At 45.4% G+C, this 17,273-nt stretch overlaps 1 protein-coding gene across 7 annotated transcripts in view; it reads left to right on the top strand.

The window, feature by feature from the left end:
• PACSIN2 (protein kinase C and casein kinase substrate in neurons 2) overlaps nt 1-17,273 on the top strand; it is a 163,337-nt gene that overhangs the window by 100,910 nt on the left and 45,154 nt on the right. For all 7 annotated transcript variants that reach the window (XM_078147774.1, XM_078147783.1, XM_020982800.2 and 4 more), the window contains one exon: nt 4,616-4,743. In XM_078147774.1, the coding sequence (XP_078003900.1) occupies nt 4,684-4,743 (60 nt within the window). In that variant the 5' untranslated portion in view covers nt 4,616-4,683. The remainder of the gene's footprint in view (nt 1-4,615; nt 4,744-17,273) is intronic.

Raw genomic sequence — 17,273 nt, 5'->3', positions numbered from 1 at the left:
TCCCCGTGTGATTAGGATAACCGATTTGCAAAGCCTTTTTCCAAACCTTGTGGTTTTTGATGGACTTCATCTACATGTATTTTATAGAGAAAAAAAAAACACTTCCTTAACTTTTTTATATTCAAAAACTCTTCCCTAGGTTTTAAATGAAAGCATTTACTACCTCTGGTCATTTCATTTCTCTGGGCATTAGTTGCTTCACCAGTAAAATGAGGAGATGGATTAAATGACCTCAGAGGTTCCTTTCAGCTCAAATCTGTGTTCCTGTGAGCAGGGCAGAAGACAGCGGACCTACCGCCCTGAGAAATCTGGGGTGATTTGTGTCTCGGATGACATTGGCTTTGCTGGCCTTCACAACTGCTGACTCATTGAACTCGCTGCCCCATAAAAGCCACAGAATCTCTTGTTGAGTCTCTCTTTCTTATCTTGTACTTGAAATTGATTTTTTGAACCCAAATATAAAACTTTACATTTGTCCCTAGTAAATTTCATTTATTGCATATGTTGAAATTGTATTTTGTTTTGGCCCTTTAGTGGCCCTCTGGCAGTCCTACCAGTTAGTATACTAAGTATATATAAGTAGCCAGCATAAGGTAACAGTGAGAGAAAGTAAACATGTAAAGGGGAACATACAAGTCACCTGCAAACTGCTTCATAAATTAACTGAGGTCACATGTGGGGACTGTGTGCAAAATTACGAGAAGCCGGCTAGGCCCCAGCGTAATGACCCCCTAAGCCTGTGTGAGCTGCCCGTCAGCTCCAGACATGCCCAGTAGAATCAGCAACACCTCATGTAAATTAAGGAGGTGGCACTGATAGCTTTGAGATGATGCTGAAATGACGTGAAGGAATTAAGGTAAATGAGAATCCACCCCCCACTACTAGAACCCTGCCCCTTGAGCACTTGGGTCCCGAGGGCCTTGCCGCCAGGTGCTCCCCACTCTGATTCCGTCAGTGACTCTCAGTGTCCTGCTCCCTCCCTCCCCTTCCCCCTCCATCACCCCAGAATGGTGCTGCGTGCCTCTGGACTCTGTGCTGTATTGGAGTGATTGATGCATCACCCCCCACTTGCTTCCAGGGAGTAGAACCAAAGCGCCAGGTATGTTTCCCCAACTCGACAGCCTCCTCTTAGCTCATGAGCCGAGGGCATCAGGGCCGAGACCGGCTGTTTGCAGCCACGCCTCCTGTGGATGGGAGCCTGGTGCCTGGAGCCCATTTGTAGAGAGCAAGGGCGGACCAGGAACCTGGTGCCCTCTCCCAGGAGGGCCCCCTCATTGTTGGGTTGTAACAGAATGTTCTGTTTCTCCTGTGTTCCTGACCTGCCCCCCAGCGCGTGCATCGCCTCTTGTTCCCAGCTTTATGTCTTCCATAAATCTGATAAGCCTGCTGTTCAGAGAGGGTCAGAGCAAGGCCTAGATGCAACTCAGAGGCCATCTAGTCCCAACCGCACGTTTTATGGTGGAGGAGCCTGGGCCTCCCAGAGGGTCTGTGACTTGCCTCGCTTGCCCGGGTCATAAGCTTCAGAAGTGGGATTTGTGCTTTTATTCAAGTCATTGTTCAAAATGTCAAGAATAGGATGGGTCCAATGCCAGATGCCTGAGACACCCCACTCATGGACCAGCCCCCCTTGACGTGAAGCCATTGCCTGCTCTTTTGGGGGTCTGGCCATTCGTGCAGTTTAACGTCCACCCAGCTGTACTATTGGGCAGCCCCCCCCCAATATTTTCCATAAAATTGCCACGAGAACATGGTAGAAGCAAGAGCTCTCAGAGGATTATCTCCATAGTTGGTTGTTATCGAGCATGTGTTTCTGTGTGACCCTCAGGGCATCGGACTGAGCTTTGAGGTCTGAAGGCTCTTCTTTTCAGGGAGGAAGGAGTGAAAATCCAGCCTGTGCTCATTAGCCCGTGAGCTGTCAGGCTTGTTTGGGCTACGTTCACATCGCTCACGTTTTATTAGGCTCGGGAACAGAAGCCCAATAGTGCAACAGTTGTTCCTGGGCCCCAAGTGGCATCCAGAGGAGCTGCCTTCAGGAGAGATGCTGACCAAGAAATCAAACTTTTACCGAAAACAGTGGCTGAGAAGTTCATTCTGTGGAAATGCCACCAAGCAAACCGGGCTGGTCTAGTTGGCTCTGATGAAGTTCTGGCTTATGTTCCACATACTTCCTTTTGTCTTCATTTTACCAAGACTCAGATTATGAAACCCCTGCTGAGAGCGGTGGCCATTAGGAAGCAATGCATTTCTTGTAACCATGCAGCTGTAGCTATTTATACCTTCTGTGAATGTAGAAATAGCTCAGCTTTCAAAAGCCCATTGGATCCAGCCTTCTCAATCTCCATTGCAGTATGTGAGTGAAGGCCCTGGCCCTGGCCCTCTCGCCTTCCCTCCCCACACTGGCCCTCATCTTGAATCCTCTCTCTTGTCAGTGACCCTGGATTCAGCTCCTAAATGCTTGCCTCCTCCCTCCTTCCTCTCTTCCCTCCGCAGATGATGCCCAGCCCCACATACCCAGCCCTCATCCCTCTTTGGAACTCCAGGGCCACATCTCAGGCCTCTTGCTGCAGGGTTCCCCTGGTGGCCCTTAGGCAGCTCAAACTCATCAGGTCTAAAACAGTACTCCTTAGCTTTCCCCTCAAGGCTACCCCTCCTCCTTACTGCCCTATTCTGTTGAAGACCCCACAATTCCTCCACTGCCCCTGACCTGCCATTCTCTGCTCTTCACTGTCAGCGTCACCCTGGGAGCCAGTCAGTTCCATGTCCTTCCCATCTCTTGTGTCCCTCCCTTTCTCTCTACTCATACCCCAGCTATCCCGGACCAGGCATGTATCAACCCCCTCTCTGACACACAGCTACCAAATTGACATTCCCTCTGCATCTGTCTGACAATGTCACTCTCCTCCTTCAGAAACTTCAAAGGCTCCCCATTGCTTCTGTCCTAAAATAAAAACCCGTCTGGCATCTCAAGCCCGTCAGGGCGGAGATGCTGCTGCAGGCCTGTTCACGGAGTGTACTTCCAGTAAGTGCCCTGTGCTTGGTGATCTGTGAACCTGTCACAGGCTCGCTGTGGGATATAAATTCCCTTGAGGGCAGAGACAGCCTCTCTTTTGTATTTCTGTCTTCAAGCAATTAAGAAATGCTTGTGATTGATGAATCAGAGTAGGCTTTCTGTTACTAAGTGGTGTCATTCAGGCAGTGAGCATTTCTTAAGCCAGGCACTTACTAGGGATCCAAAGAAGGCCCAGAGCTCCAGATGAACAAAGATATAAATGCAAAGGTGTATATAGAGTAGACAAAAGGTCATATCAAAGGGAAGGCATTGACAGCTGAAGGACTGGCATGGGCTCACGCAGAAGCGAAGACTTGAAATTGAATCTGCAAGCCAGGGAAGCTTGTCAGGTGGAAGGGAGAAGACAGAACTTTCCAGGTCCCAAGGCGGGAGATGGTGTCGAGTTTACGGGCCTTCTTTAAAAAAAGAAAAAAAAATTTTTTTTTTTGTAATTGGGGTTAAATGACTTGCCCACGGTCACACAGCTAGTAAGTGTCAAGTGTTTGGTCTGAGGCCAGCTTTGAACTCAGGTCCTCCAGACTTCAGGGCCGGTGATCTATCCACTGCGCCACCCAGCTGGCCCTAGGGTCTGCCATCCTTTCAAGGCCTAATCTCATGGTCCTAAGGTGGCCCCTGAAATGCAGTGGTCCCTCCTGGGCCAGGTCCCCGCCTTCAGCAGCCTGGTGGTCCCTGTTTCCAGAGTTTCCCGTATGGTCTGGACGCCCAACTAGGAAAGCCGTTTTCCTCCTTGTGGCTTTGATGGGCTTCATCTACATGTACTTTATAGAGAAAAAACCGTTTCTTTAACTTCTTTATAGTCAAAAGCTCTTCCCCAGGTTTTAAAATCTGAATTGGTAAGTTTGTTTCAGAGCCATCACCCACTACACAGTTGTTCATTGATTCCTTTTGTTCTGCACCAGTCCTGCTTGGAGAGAAAATTGGAGCCTTGTGTGGGAGATGTCGCCATTGGCATCCGTGCAGGTCTAGGCCTGGCTCTGATGCTGCTCTGACCAGATGTCACCTGCAGCCTGAAGGTGGAGGGGCCCCCTCAGCATCAGAGTAGCAGCCATAGCTGGGACAGGCGGCGCCTTTGGGGTCTCCCTGGGCACTGGAGGACAGGCAAGGAGAAGGGAGCTACCGTGGCCTGGGAAAGAGTCCTTAGCCATTGCTCTCTTTTCTTTGGAGCCCCACATGAACCTCTCTCTGAGCGGAAGCGTTTTGTTTTAAGGGTTCTTCTGTTCTTTCTCTATGAAGTGACCCGAGCACCTCAGCTCTTCAGAAAGGCCTTGGCGTTTTCCTGGAAAATGTTGAACAGTCAAGTTTACATTCCAGTCTCTGTTGGCAATAGGTCAGATGTGGTATTTATTAACTTTCTGTCGCCTCTCCTCTCCCTTCCCCTCCCCGCAAAGGAATAAGCTCCATTTGAATCCAAAAAGAAGCCAAGGCCAGAAATGGAAATGATATGTGAAGTGGGATTTTCTTTTCTTCTTTACTTTGAGAGTTAAAAACAGATACACACAGAAAACAAACTCATCATCTTTTTTCTTTTCTTTCTTTTTTTAATAGAGTTGAACTCCTAGCGCCTGTGATTCCAAGCCTTGGCCTTCGGGGGTTCTTCCTCGGCTTTTGAAGACATGTCTGTCACTTATGATGATTCCGTTGGCGTCGAAGTTTCCAGCGATAGCTTCTGGGAGGTGAGTCTTGTCTCATTCCCTCTGGTGTGGCTTAGAGGCCCTTGGTTGAGTGAATGTTTGTCTCTTGAGTATTTCCGAATTATGCCAACAGAGATTAGTCGCGGCTTTTGTCCTGATTGTGGACGGCATCATTATTCACAAGGGTGACATGTTTGGTTTCCAGCTTGGCTCATCCATGTTCCTGAGACCAACAGTAAATGTATCATAAAAGGGCTTCAGGACTGTGTAGGAAGAGAGGGGAGGTAAATGAGAAAGTCTTTGTCGGCCAAATCTTACCGCTTTGGAGCTCTCGGGAAGCTGGCCTCTGCCTCAGCCGCCCCCGAGCAGCCATTGAACAAAGGACTTTGTTCACACCGATCTGGTGAAGTAGGTAGTGTGGGCCCATGCTACAGAATTTTGCAGAAGAGGAAGCAGGCGCTCCGTGTACCGGTTCTAGTGGCATCTTTGATAGACGCCCTTTTCTAGGATCATGTCAGTCCACAGAATGCCATTCTAGGCCCGCTTTCTTGGGGTTGTCCTGTGAGTGCCAAGGCATAGCTGATATCGTCCAAGCAGACCAGGGTCCTTCTGGTGCTCACGTGCCCTCTGGGCAGCCTTGCTAGCCCTTAGCAAACAGAGACAGCTCGGGTGCACTCCTGGACTGGGTCGGGCCGTTTGCTTTTTTGACATGGGAGATGACTTCACTTAATTTTACCTCATGAGAAGTTTGGGCTCTAAAGAAAACAGTCTCTCAAGCACTGGGGCTGGAGCAAGGGGGGAGGCTTCTTCCTCTGTATGTGGGGGAGCAGCAGGAGCAGAAGTCAGGTGGTAGAAGCACGTCTGGTGTGTGAAGGAAATTGACCTGCTGCGAGCAGAGCCTCTGGGGGGGCAGGAAATGAGGAGGTGTGTTAGGTCAGTCAGTGGGTAAGGCTGGATTACGGAGCACGCCCTGAAGCCTGTCTGACCCAGGAGCTGTAAAATGGCAGCTTCCTGGCTGCTTATCTGCCTTTCCTGGCACCTTGTGGTTTGGTTGGCACGTATGTGCAGGTGTGCGTGTGTGGCACGCACCGAAAGAACCTGGAAGCTGAGGCGTGTCTGTTTACAAGTGCCAGTCTTGTTTGTCACCAGAAGTGCTTGGCTTCGATGACCCCACCCCACCCCACCCCAATGGAGCCCCACAAACTCGGTAGCCACTCAGGCCTCAGCACTCACTGACCGCACTGCTCTCTCCCTGGTGAAGTGGATCCTCTCAGGGGCCAGTGTAGACAGCTGTTGGCTGCTACGTTATTTGTGATGTCTTAATGGTATCTGTGGTCTCTTGATTAGAGCTGATTTTCCCAGTGTCTCTGAATAAGTGTACAGGGTCAAAGAACGGCTGATCCAGCTATTTCAGAGACCTAGGCCTGGGTATACACCACAAGAAACTCTTTTTCTCTTGTTAGATACCCAACTAAATGATTGAATAGTGTGTATGTGAACCCCATCCATTTGCTCTGAGGCTTTCAGCAACGCGTCTGGCTTGTGTTACTCTATCACCCGAGGGCCTCCCTTTGGATATTAAACTGTCTGTGGTAGTGTTGTGCAGTGAAATCTAGCAGAACCAGCAACATGAAGAGGACAGCTGGCCCGCAGGAGGCCAATGCCATTTTTAACGTTTGCCTCGTTGTCGAAGAAGGTAGTTTGTTTATAGCCAGTTCTGAGAGATGCTGATTCCCAGAGGTTCTGATTTCGCCCCGGCTGAACACCCAGCACAGCCGGTTCCCAGGATCATTCTGGACGCTGCCTCACAGAAGCCTGGTTCAGACTGTGTCAGGTGTCTGGCCCGGAAAGGAGCAGAGCTGGCTGCTTGTGTCTTAGTATTGGTGAAACAGTGTGCAGTTTTCTAAAGTCCTCAGACCACGCCCATTCGTGTCGATGGAATTTCTGGATCAAATTCTGCATCCTGAAGCCCTGTGTTAATTTTGACCGTAATAACCTAAGATGTTTCTGCATTAATACAGGATGAAAGCCTTTTTTTTTCAGTCTTTTTGCCAAGGCCCAAGCATAGGAGACACATTCTTCGTCCATTTAATTGTAATCATGTCATAGTCAGACCCAACCCTGATGACCAAACACAATGATACGCCTTTAGTTTTGAAGAATTATCTTTTTGTTCGTTTCCTCAGGAGTTTCCTGAGCTGCTCTGGGGTCGGCCCTACGCCCTTTGCCAGGTGCTGGGGGCACAGAGGCAACAGTGAATGTGTCCCTGCCCTCAAGAAGCATACATTCTAACATGTACACAGATGTATGTCTTGAGTACCTTTTAAAGCAAAAAGAACTAGAAAGTGGCTCCTGATACTCATTTGAGTTGAGTCTTAACTGGAGTTAGGGATTTTGGATGTGGCGATTAAGAGGGAGAACGTTTCTAGCATGGAGCACAGCCTGGGCAAAGGCAGAGCAATGGGAAATGAATACTGAGGCCTGAGAACAGCAAGGCTGCCTATTCAGCTGGAACAAAGAGTACATGAGGGAGACGGATACAAAACCAGCCTGGAAGGAGATATTGGAGCCAGAGGGTGATGCTTTAAATGCCTTACAGAGAAGGCCATCGGGGCCCTGGGTGAGGGAGCCGTGTGGTCAGCCCTGTGCTTGAGGAATATCCAGCTGTGTGGACACAGAGGGGACTGGAGTGGGGAGAGACTAGATGCAGGGAAACCGAGTCAGAGGCTCTTGAAGCAGTCCAGGTGAGAGAGAACATCAGTCTGGTCTAGTGGCAGGTTTGGGGATTGAGCCCCGGGGATGGGTTTGCAAGATACTGTGGAGATATTGTGTGCACAAGATGTAGAGACAGTGTTCCCCCCCCCCCATTGAACAAATACTGATTTTCTTTCCTTCTATCACTCCCCGCTTCCTCACTGGAAAAAAGGAATTGTAACAAGTAGGCCTGGTCTGGCAAAGCAGACGCCCACTTTGGTCACATCCACACACATAGCTCTGGCTCGGCATCTTTCAGGAGGAGGACGGGAGGCGCCATGGCGCCGGCCGTTGCATCGATTAGAATTCCTGAGGCTTCCAGAGTTGTTTGTCTTCACAGTGTTATTGTTATTGTTTAATTGTTCTGCTTTAGCTCACTTCCCTCTGCATCAGCTCAGACAAGTCTCGCTAGGTTTCATCATTTCTTAGGGCGCCACAGTATTCCATTCCATTCGTATACCATCATTTGTTCAGCTATTCTCCAGTTGGTGGGTACCCCCACCCCCACCCTAAGTTTCCAGTTCTTTGACAGTACAAAAATATCTGCTGTAAATATTTGTGTGCATGGGGGGCATCAGTTTCTTCTTTTGCAGATCTCTTTGGGATATAGGCCAGGTAGTGGTATCACTGAGTCAAAGGGTATGCACCATTTAATAGCTTGGGGCCATGGGTCCACATGGCTGCACCAAGTCATGGCTCCATCAGTAGAGCAGTAACGCCTCTGATATTTGTCATTTTCCTTATTTGGGTCAACTTTGCCAGTCTGATGTGAGCTGTGGAACCTAAGAGTTGCTTTAATTTGCATTTCTTTAATCATTAGTGATTTGGAGCGTGGCTCTTTCACACGGCTTTTGATAGCTTGAGTTGCTTCCTTTGAAAATTGCCCGTTTGAGAGTGGATCAAGACGGCAGAGTAGAAGTGAGCAGAACCAAGAGGACTTCATACACAATAGCAGCCACGTTATGCAATGACTAAGAATGTTAAACTGAACCCTTCTCAGCATTATGAGGATCTAAGACATCTCCAGAGGCCTTGGGATGGAAAATGCTGTCCACATCCAAAGAAAGAACTATGGAAGTCGAATCGCTCTCACTGATTTTTACCTTCAGTTGAGTTTTGCTTCATCTTTCTGATGGTTCCTCCTATTGGTTTTAATTTTTACTTACAACTTCACTAAAGTGAAAATATGTTTAATGGGTATGTAAATGTAAAGCCTGTGTCAGATTGTGTGCCATCTTGGGGAGGGTGGGGGGGGAGAAAAAGGGAGAAAAAAACTCAAAAGCATATGGAAAAAAAAATTAAAATTAAAAAAAAAAAAAGGATGGCAGAGTAGCAGGAAGGAGGACAGCAAGCTGCCCCGACAGATAGAGGGAACCCTCCCCACGCCCTGTGGGATCCTTTAATTGGTTTGGAGGAAATCGACTCATCTGTAGCAGCTGGGATGGCACAGAGGTAGAAGCCCTGCTTGCTCGGCTGAGTCAGTGCAGGTTTCCCAAGGCACATCCTCAGGAGGACGTTGGGCTCCACCAGTGAAGGCTCCAGGCAGAGCCCAGATAACAACACCCCCAGCGAGGTTCTTGGAGACATTCTTGTTCTGTTATAGGTTGGAGAAGAACACCTTGAGGGTGCTTCTAAATCCTAGGAAAGGAGATAAAGCAGAGACACAAATAATTCTCTAATAACCTAGCTCATAAAGGTGCAAGAAAAGGGCCTTGGAGCAGAGAGAGCTCTTAGCCAACCTTAGATTTCTGAGGTGGGGCAGGCTTGGCACCACCGTACAACTCCTGGGTGTCTTCTCCCCAGAAGCTCTTTGGACAGCCTTGTCCCGGAAGGCCCAACTGTGGAGCCACATAACTGCTCCACTCACTCAGCATCCGAGAAATGCCACCTTCCATTGTGGGTGGTGCCTCCTGTGGATTTAGGGGTGTCTTTAATCGTCGTCGCAGGTGGGGTTGAGCTCTTCTGGGATGCAGAAGGAGGGCGTTGGGGACTGTTCTGAAGAGTCTGTGCAGTCTTTGGGGATGAGAGGCTGGGAATGGGGGCAGCGCAGAGATCTTTTTTTAACCTGGTTAACTTAACTGGTTCACCTGTTAGAGGGCAGCATTTTCCAGTATCATTGCAGTGAAAAGTCCTTGCTTTCAGGCCTTGCCACATATGTGATCCCAGCATCCTCAGAGTTGATCTGCTTCTCCTCTACCTCCTGCATGATTCTTATGATAAGACTGATTTTTGAGTCAAGGCGTGACTCTGTCTTTACCTGGAAAGAGCAAAGTGCTCACTAGAAGTCCTTCAGTAAGCATCGGGAGAGGTAGGCAGCTGCCTGCTGCATATGTGACGCCCAGGGCTCAGGGGCACTGAGGGAGACGTCTTTGGATTACTGCTCCCTTCCTAGCCTCCCCAGTGGCATGGAGATGATTCAGATTGTTGGAAGGTGGTGTCAGAGCGGTGAGGCTTTGACGAGACTTCAGGTATGGGGGTGGTGAGAGACTGTCGGGTGCCCAAGGACCAGCCTCCCAACATCTGGAGAGACACACCTGCAGGAGGCCGGACACTAGATGATTACTTTTTTTTGGCCGTACTGACCTTAAACACATATTTTGAATGCTAAAAAAAAAATCGTTCTCTGTGGAATGCAGCTTCCATCTTGCACTTGTTTGAGTGAAGACCCAGAGCCTCTCCTTCTTGGCCTAAAGGCAGATCTGATTTGATGTAAAAAAAAAACAGGCCAGCCACCCCAAAGTGGAAGGGGCTGCTGCTGGAGGGGGTAAGACTTTGCACCAGTCTGTCTGCACAGGCTTAGTTGATCACTTGTGTGGCCAGCAGCCTCCCCATCCCACCTCCTTTTTTGGAGACAGAACGGCTGGCTGTAGTTGTGGAGTGAGTCAGCAGTCATGTAAAAATATTGGTGTCCATAGACAATGAAGTAATATCATTACTGAACATATATGCACCAAATGGTATAGCATCCACATTCTTATAGGAGAAGTTCAGGGAGTTACAGGAAGAAATAGCAAAACTATACTAGTGGGGGACCTGAACCGCCCCCTCTCGGCACTAGATAAGTCTAACCACAAAATAAACAAGGAAGAAGTTAAGGAGGTGAATAGAACATTAGAAAAGTTAGGTATGATAGACCTCTGGAGAAAACTGAATGGGGATAGAAAGGAATATACTTTTTCTCATCAGTACATGGCACATACACAAAAATTGACCATGTAGTAGGGCATAAAAACCTCACAATCCAATGCAGAAAGGCAGAAACATTAAATGCATCCTTTTCAGATCATGATGCAATAAAAATTATATGTAATAAAGGGCCATGGAAAGATAGACTAAAAAATAATTGGAAACTAAATAATCTAATCCTAAAAAATGATTGGGTCAAACAACAAATCATAGAAACAATCAATAATTTCATTCAAGAGAATGACAATAATGAGACAACATACCAAAACCTATGGGATGCAGCGAAAGCAGTTCTTAGGGGAAGTTTTATATCTCTAAATGCTTACATAAATAAAATAGAAAAAGAGGAGATTAATGAATTGGGCATACAACTAAAAAACTAGAAAAAGAACAAATTAAAAATCCTCAACTAAACACCAAATTAGAAATATTGAAAACCAAAGGAAAAATTAATAAAATTGAAATTAAGAAAACTATTGAACTAATAAATAAAACTAAGAGCTGGTTTTATGAAAAAACCAATAAAATAGATAAGCCTTTGGTTAATTTAATTAAAAAAAAAGAAAGAAAACCAAATTACTAGTATCAAGAATGAAAAGGGCGAAGCTACCACCAAGGAAGAGGAAATTAAAACAATAATTAGGAATTATTTTGCCCAACTATATGCCAACAAATTTGACAATCTTAGTGAAATGGATACATATTTACAAAAATATAAATTGCCCAGATTAACTGAAGAGGAAGTAAAATACTTAAATAACCCCATCTCAGAAAAAGAAATTGAACAAGCCATTGATGAACTCCCTAGGAAAAAATCTCCAGGGCCAGATGGATTTACATGCAAATTCTATCAAACATTTAAAGAACAATTAATTCCAATACTATATAGACTATTTGGGAAAATAGGTGAAGAAGGAGTCTTACCAAATTCTTTTTATGATACAAATATGGTGTTGATACCTAAACCAAAGAGTCAAAATAGAGAAAGAAAATTATAGACCAATTTCTCTAATGAATATAGATGCAAAAATTTTAAACAAAAACTAGCAAGTAGATTGCAGCAACTTATCACAAGAATAATACACTATGACCAGGTAGGATTTATACCAGGAATGCAGGGTTGGTTCAATATTAGGAAAACTATCAGCGTCATTGAGCATATCAACACCAAAACCAACAGAAACCACATGATCATCTCAATAGATGCAGAAAAAGCTTTTGATAAAATACAACACCCATTCCTATTAAAAACACTAGAAAGCATAGGTATAAATGGATCTTCCTTAAAATAATAAATAGCATTATCTAAAACCTTCAGCAAGCATTATATGTAATGGGACAGGCTAGAAGCATTTCCAATAAGATTGGGGGTGAAACAAGGATGTCCATTATCACCACTGTTATTCAACATTGTACTGGAAACCTTAGCTTTAGCAATAAGAGAAGAAAAAGAAATTGAAGGCATTAGAATAGGCAAAGAAGAAACAAAGCTATCACTCTTTGCAGATGACATGATGATATACTTAGAGAATCCTAGAGAATCAAGTAAAAAACTACTTGAAATAATAAACAACTTTAGCAAAGTTGCAGGCTATAAAATAAACCCACATAAATCATCAGCATTTCTTATATTACCAACAAAGCCCACAGCAAGAGATAGAAAGAGAAATCCCATTTAAACTTACTGTAGACTATAAAATATTTAGGAGTCTACCTCCCGAAAGAAACCCAGGAACTCTATGAACACAATTACAAAACACTTTTCACACAAATAAAATCAGATCTAAATAATTGGAAAAACATCAGTTGCTCATGGGTAGGCCGAGCTAATATAATAAAAATGACAATCCTACCTAAGCTAATTTACTTATTCAGTGCCATACCAATCAAACTACCAAAAATTATTTTATAGAGTTAGAAAAAATAATAACAAGATTCATTTGGAAAAACAAAAGGTCCAGAATATCAAAGGAACTAATGAAAAGAAATGCAGGGGAAGGTGGCCTAGCAATTCCAGATCTTAAATTGTATTATAAAGCAGCAATCATCAAAACTGCTTGGTACTGGCTAAGAAATAGGGAGGTGGATCAGTGGAATAGGTTAAATATGCAAGACACAGTAGTCAATGACTATAGTAATCTATTATTTGATAAACCCAAAGACCCCAGCTTCTGGGAAAGAACCCACTCTTTGAAAAAAACTGCTGGGAAAACTGGAAAAGAGTATGGCAGAAACTAGGCATAGACCCAAATCTCACACCATATACCAAAATAAAGTCAAAATGGGTTCATGACTTAGATATAAAGGCTGATACCATAAGTAAACTGGGAGAACAAGGAATAGTTTACCTATCAGATCTATGGAGAACAGAAGAATTCATGACCAAACAGGAGATAGAGAACATTATGAAAAGCAAAATGGATAATTTTGATTACATTAAATTGAAAAGTTTTTGCACAAACAAAGCCAATGCAACTAAGATTAGAAAGAGGGTAGAAAATTGGGAAAGAATTTTTACAACTTGTTGTAAAAGTCTCTCAGATAAAGGCATCATTTCTAAAATATATAGAGAATTAAGACAAATTTATAAGAACACAAGCCATTCCCCAATTGATAAATGGTCAAAGGATATGAACAGACAGTTCTCAGATGAAGAAATTAAAGCCATCTATAGTCATATGAAAAAATGCTCTAAATCGTTATTGATTTGAGAAATGCAAATCAAAACAACTCTGAGGTACCACATCACACTAGTCAGATTGGCCAACATGACAAAACAGGAAAATGATAAATGTTGGAGAAGATGTGGGAAAATTGGAACACTAATGCATTGCTGGTGGAGTTGTGACATGATCCAACCATTTTGGAGAACAATTTGGAACTATGCCCAAAGGGCTACAAAAATGTACATACCCTTTGATCCAGCAATAGCACTTCTAGGGCTATATTCCAAAGAGATCAAACAAATGGGAAAAGGACCCACATGTACAAAAATATTCATAGCAGCTCTTCTTGTGGTGGCAAAGAATTGGAAATTGAGAGGATGCCCATCCACTGGGGAATGGCTGAGCAAGTTGTGGTATATGAATGTAATGGAATACTATAGTGCTGTAAGAAATGATGAACAGGCTGACTTCAGAAAAACCTGGAAAGACCTACATGGTCTGATGCTGAGTGAAGTGAGCAGAACCAAGAGGACTTTGTACACAATAACAGCCACGTTATGCGATGACTAATATTATTAAACTGAACCCTTCTCAGCATTATGAGGATCTAAGACATCTCCAGAGGCCTCGGGATGGAAAATGCTGTCCACATCCAAAGAAAGAACTGTGGAAGTCGAATCGCTATCACTTATTTTTACCTTCTGTTGAGTTTTGTTTCATCTTTCTGTTGGTTGCTCCTCTTGGTTTTAATTTTTACTTACAACTTCACTAATGTGAAAATATGTTTAATGGGTATGTAAATGTAAAGCCTATATCAGATTGTGCGCCATCTTGGGGAGGGTAGGGGGGAGGAAGGGGGAGAAAAATTTTCAACTCAAAAGCATATGGAAGTGATTGTTGATAAATCAAAATAAATTAATAAAATTAAAAAAAAAAAAGATTGGTGCGGCCCTAACTGGCCCAAACCAGGCCCACACTGAGGTCAAGCCCGTAGGTTTAACAAGCCTTGTTAACTGGCCGAGACCAAGCCCCAAACTAGATTCCTTAGCATGGTAGTATGAGAAGACATGCCCCCTGATGGGGCTGAGGTTGGCCCTGCTCAGAGTGGCCGGCTGCTTCTCCACGCCGCAGATCTCTAAGAATGTCTGTGTTTAAAATGTAAGACGCCCCCCTGCGGAGGTGGCAGCCTGGCATCTATTCTCAGATTTTTTTTGACGTCAGTCATTTTTGCTAATTTTAAAAAAACTCTCTCTTCTTTCTTTTTTTTCTTTATAATGTATTCTTTGTTATGTGATATGATTTTCTGGAAGTGGGATGGAGGGAAAGATATAGCAGAAACTTGGATGATGTAAAAACAAAAGATAGCAATAAAAATATTTTTTTGCTAATTTATTTATTTTTAGTTTCCAACATTCAGTTCCATAAGATTTTGAGTTTTAAATTTTCTCTCCCTCCCACTTCTCCCTTCCCCCCTCCCCCCACCCAAGACAGCATGCAGTCTGATATGGGCTCTACTTATACATTCCTATTTAAGTGTATTTTCCCATTCGTCATGATATAAAGAAGAGCTGGAGCTGATGGAAGGAACCATGAGGCTGAAGCAGTAAAACAAAACAGTCTGCTTCCCTCTGCATTCACACTCCATGGCTCTTTCTCTGGGTGTGGACGGCGTTTTCCCTCATGAGTCTCTTGGGGTTGTCTTGGATCCTTGCATTGCTGAGAAGAGCTCCGTCTGTCATAGTTGATTATCACGCAGTGTTGTTACTGTGTGCGGTGTTCTCCTGGTTCTGCTCACTTCACTCAGCAGCAGTTCATATAAGACTTCCCAGGTTTTTCTGAAGTCAGCCTGCTCATCCCCATCTTGCGGAGAGGGAGAAAATTTAAAACTCAAAATCTTATGGAAGTGAATGTTGAAAACTAAAAATAAATACATTTATAAGAGTACAAGTCATTCCTCACTTCAGTTTAATGTAATCAAAGGTAAAGGGCACCTTTTTCTCCTAAAGATCCATTTTGTCTAAAGCCTGGAGGACTTTGGGCCAACAGCATTCACGTAAGTGGCTCTTTTTAGTACTCTCAATGTGGAGGGAGTGAATAGAAGGGAAGGAAGAAGCCATAAGGGTGAAGGGGAAGAAAAGGGAGGGGGCCAATAGAAGGGAAGGCACACTGAGGGAAGTGGTGGTTGAAAGCAAAACTCTACTGAGGAGGAAAAGGGAGAAAGGAGGGAGAAAAGCATAGACAGGGCGGGGGGGGGGATAGGATGGAGAGAAAAACACAGAGAGTCATCATAACTGTGCATGTGAATGGGACGAACTCTCCCAAAGAATTGAAGCAGACAGCAGAGTGGATTTGCCCAAGGCCTTCCTACACAGGTGGTGAGCCTCCGAAGGAGGACTGGAACCAAGGCCTCGCGCCTGCAGGGTCCAGGTGCTCTTTCCTTGGTGTCCTCTGGCCCCGTGGTGTCTTCTGCACACGAGACATTGGGAAGGGATTGGAGCCGTTTGGGAAGAGAAGGGAGCAGAATGGGGCAGAAAGCGGCTTGCTTTTCTTGATGTGGTTGGAGGGTAGCCTCTCACTGATACAGTGGAGAAGGGGGCAGGGCAGTACATTGTCTTCTCGGAAGACAAAACGTATTGATCGTTTTGTTTTGTCTTTTTCTGAACCCCCACATCTGGAAGTTAGTCCCAATAAAAAGAATTATCGTTTCTTAGTTTGCCCTGGTTCTTTGGCAGTTAGAACCATGAGTTAAATCCAAGTGCTTTGTTCTGTGTTTATTCAGACAAACAAATAGCTCCTTTCCTTTTCTACAGACAGATATGCAGGGGGCTGCTGTGGTCAGAAGAGATGTGGCTTTGAATTCTAGCTTTGTCACTTACATGTGAACTGAGCAATTTGAGGCAGAATCACTTTGGGCCTGGATTTTCTGTAAAGTGAGGATTTGGAATGAGACGGTTGCTAAGGCCTCTGGGAGTCCCCTATCCAGTGACTTCACCAAGTGAGCCAGTTTAGTGAGGGCCCTCCCTTTGCCCCCAGGACATAGCATCTCAGGAGGGACTGACCTGGAGAGGGGCCTTCTTTTCGCTCATGCTGTAGGTCAGAGAGTCATTGAGATGGGGGCTGGAAGGGGCCTTAGAAATCAGCTAATTCACTTCCCTTCTTTCACCAGTCAGGCAACTGAAGCCTGAAAAATGGCTTGAAGTGACTCACCCAAAGTCGTTGAGTGAATTAGTGACCAAATGAGGCCTAACATCTTAGCTTGCTGCTCTGCCTTGGGACCTCCTTCCACTGGTTATTACAGTGCTGGCTTTGAATAAAATGTGCCCGAGCTACTCAAGTCCTGGAGAAGAGAAAACCAGTTGGGCAGGATTGTTTCTTACCCCCCTGAAGGTGCCCTTGCCTCCACTGCTGCTGCCGGGAAAGATCCTCCCCCTCGATAGTGTGAGTGTGAGGGGGATGGCAGACAACAGGACCCCTTTCAGGATGCCGGGGGCCTCCCAGGTGGGAGCTCACAGGGCCTGTTCCCGAGGAGCACTTCAGAATGTCAGCGACTCAGCAATGGCGTGGCTGCTGTTGGGCCTCCTCCACACGAGAGCCCCTCCCCGTGCTGGGGGCTCTGCCATTCTATGGGTAGCAGGCATCATGACCAGCTCCCATCTCTTTGTCTGACCATCCGTCTCTTAAATATTCTGCCACCGTTGCCCTGGAGAAGGCATAGCACTTGCCCTTGCAGCTCCCTGAGGTTCAGGGAATATGTGTGCCATGATCTTGTTTCCAGATGAGCAGACTGAGGCTTGAGTGGTTCACCTCTGGTCACACAGCCAGCAGATGTCCAAGCCGGGACACCTCACCAGCCTCCGATGTTGTCTGCCTGGGCTGTGTGGCGTCTCGCTTGACTACTTTGATTCGTGGCGGGAATTAGAATCCCTTGTGATTCTAAGATCCTGCAATTTTATGAAATAGTCCTGG

Source organism: Phascolarctos cinereus, unplaced genomic scaffold, assembly GCF_003287225.1.
Source record: "Phascolarctos cinereus isolate Bilbo 61053 unplaced genomic scaffold, phaCin_HiC Scaffold_1;HRSCAF=81, whole genome shotgun sequence".
NCBI classification, from domain to species: domain Eukaryota; kingdom Metazoa; phylum Chordata; class Mammalia; order Diprotodontia; family Phascolarctidae; genus Phascolarctos; species Phascolarctos cinereus.
This window is presented reverse-complemented; position numbering and strand designations above follow the sequence as displayed.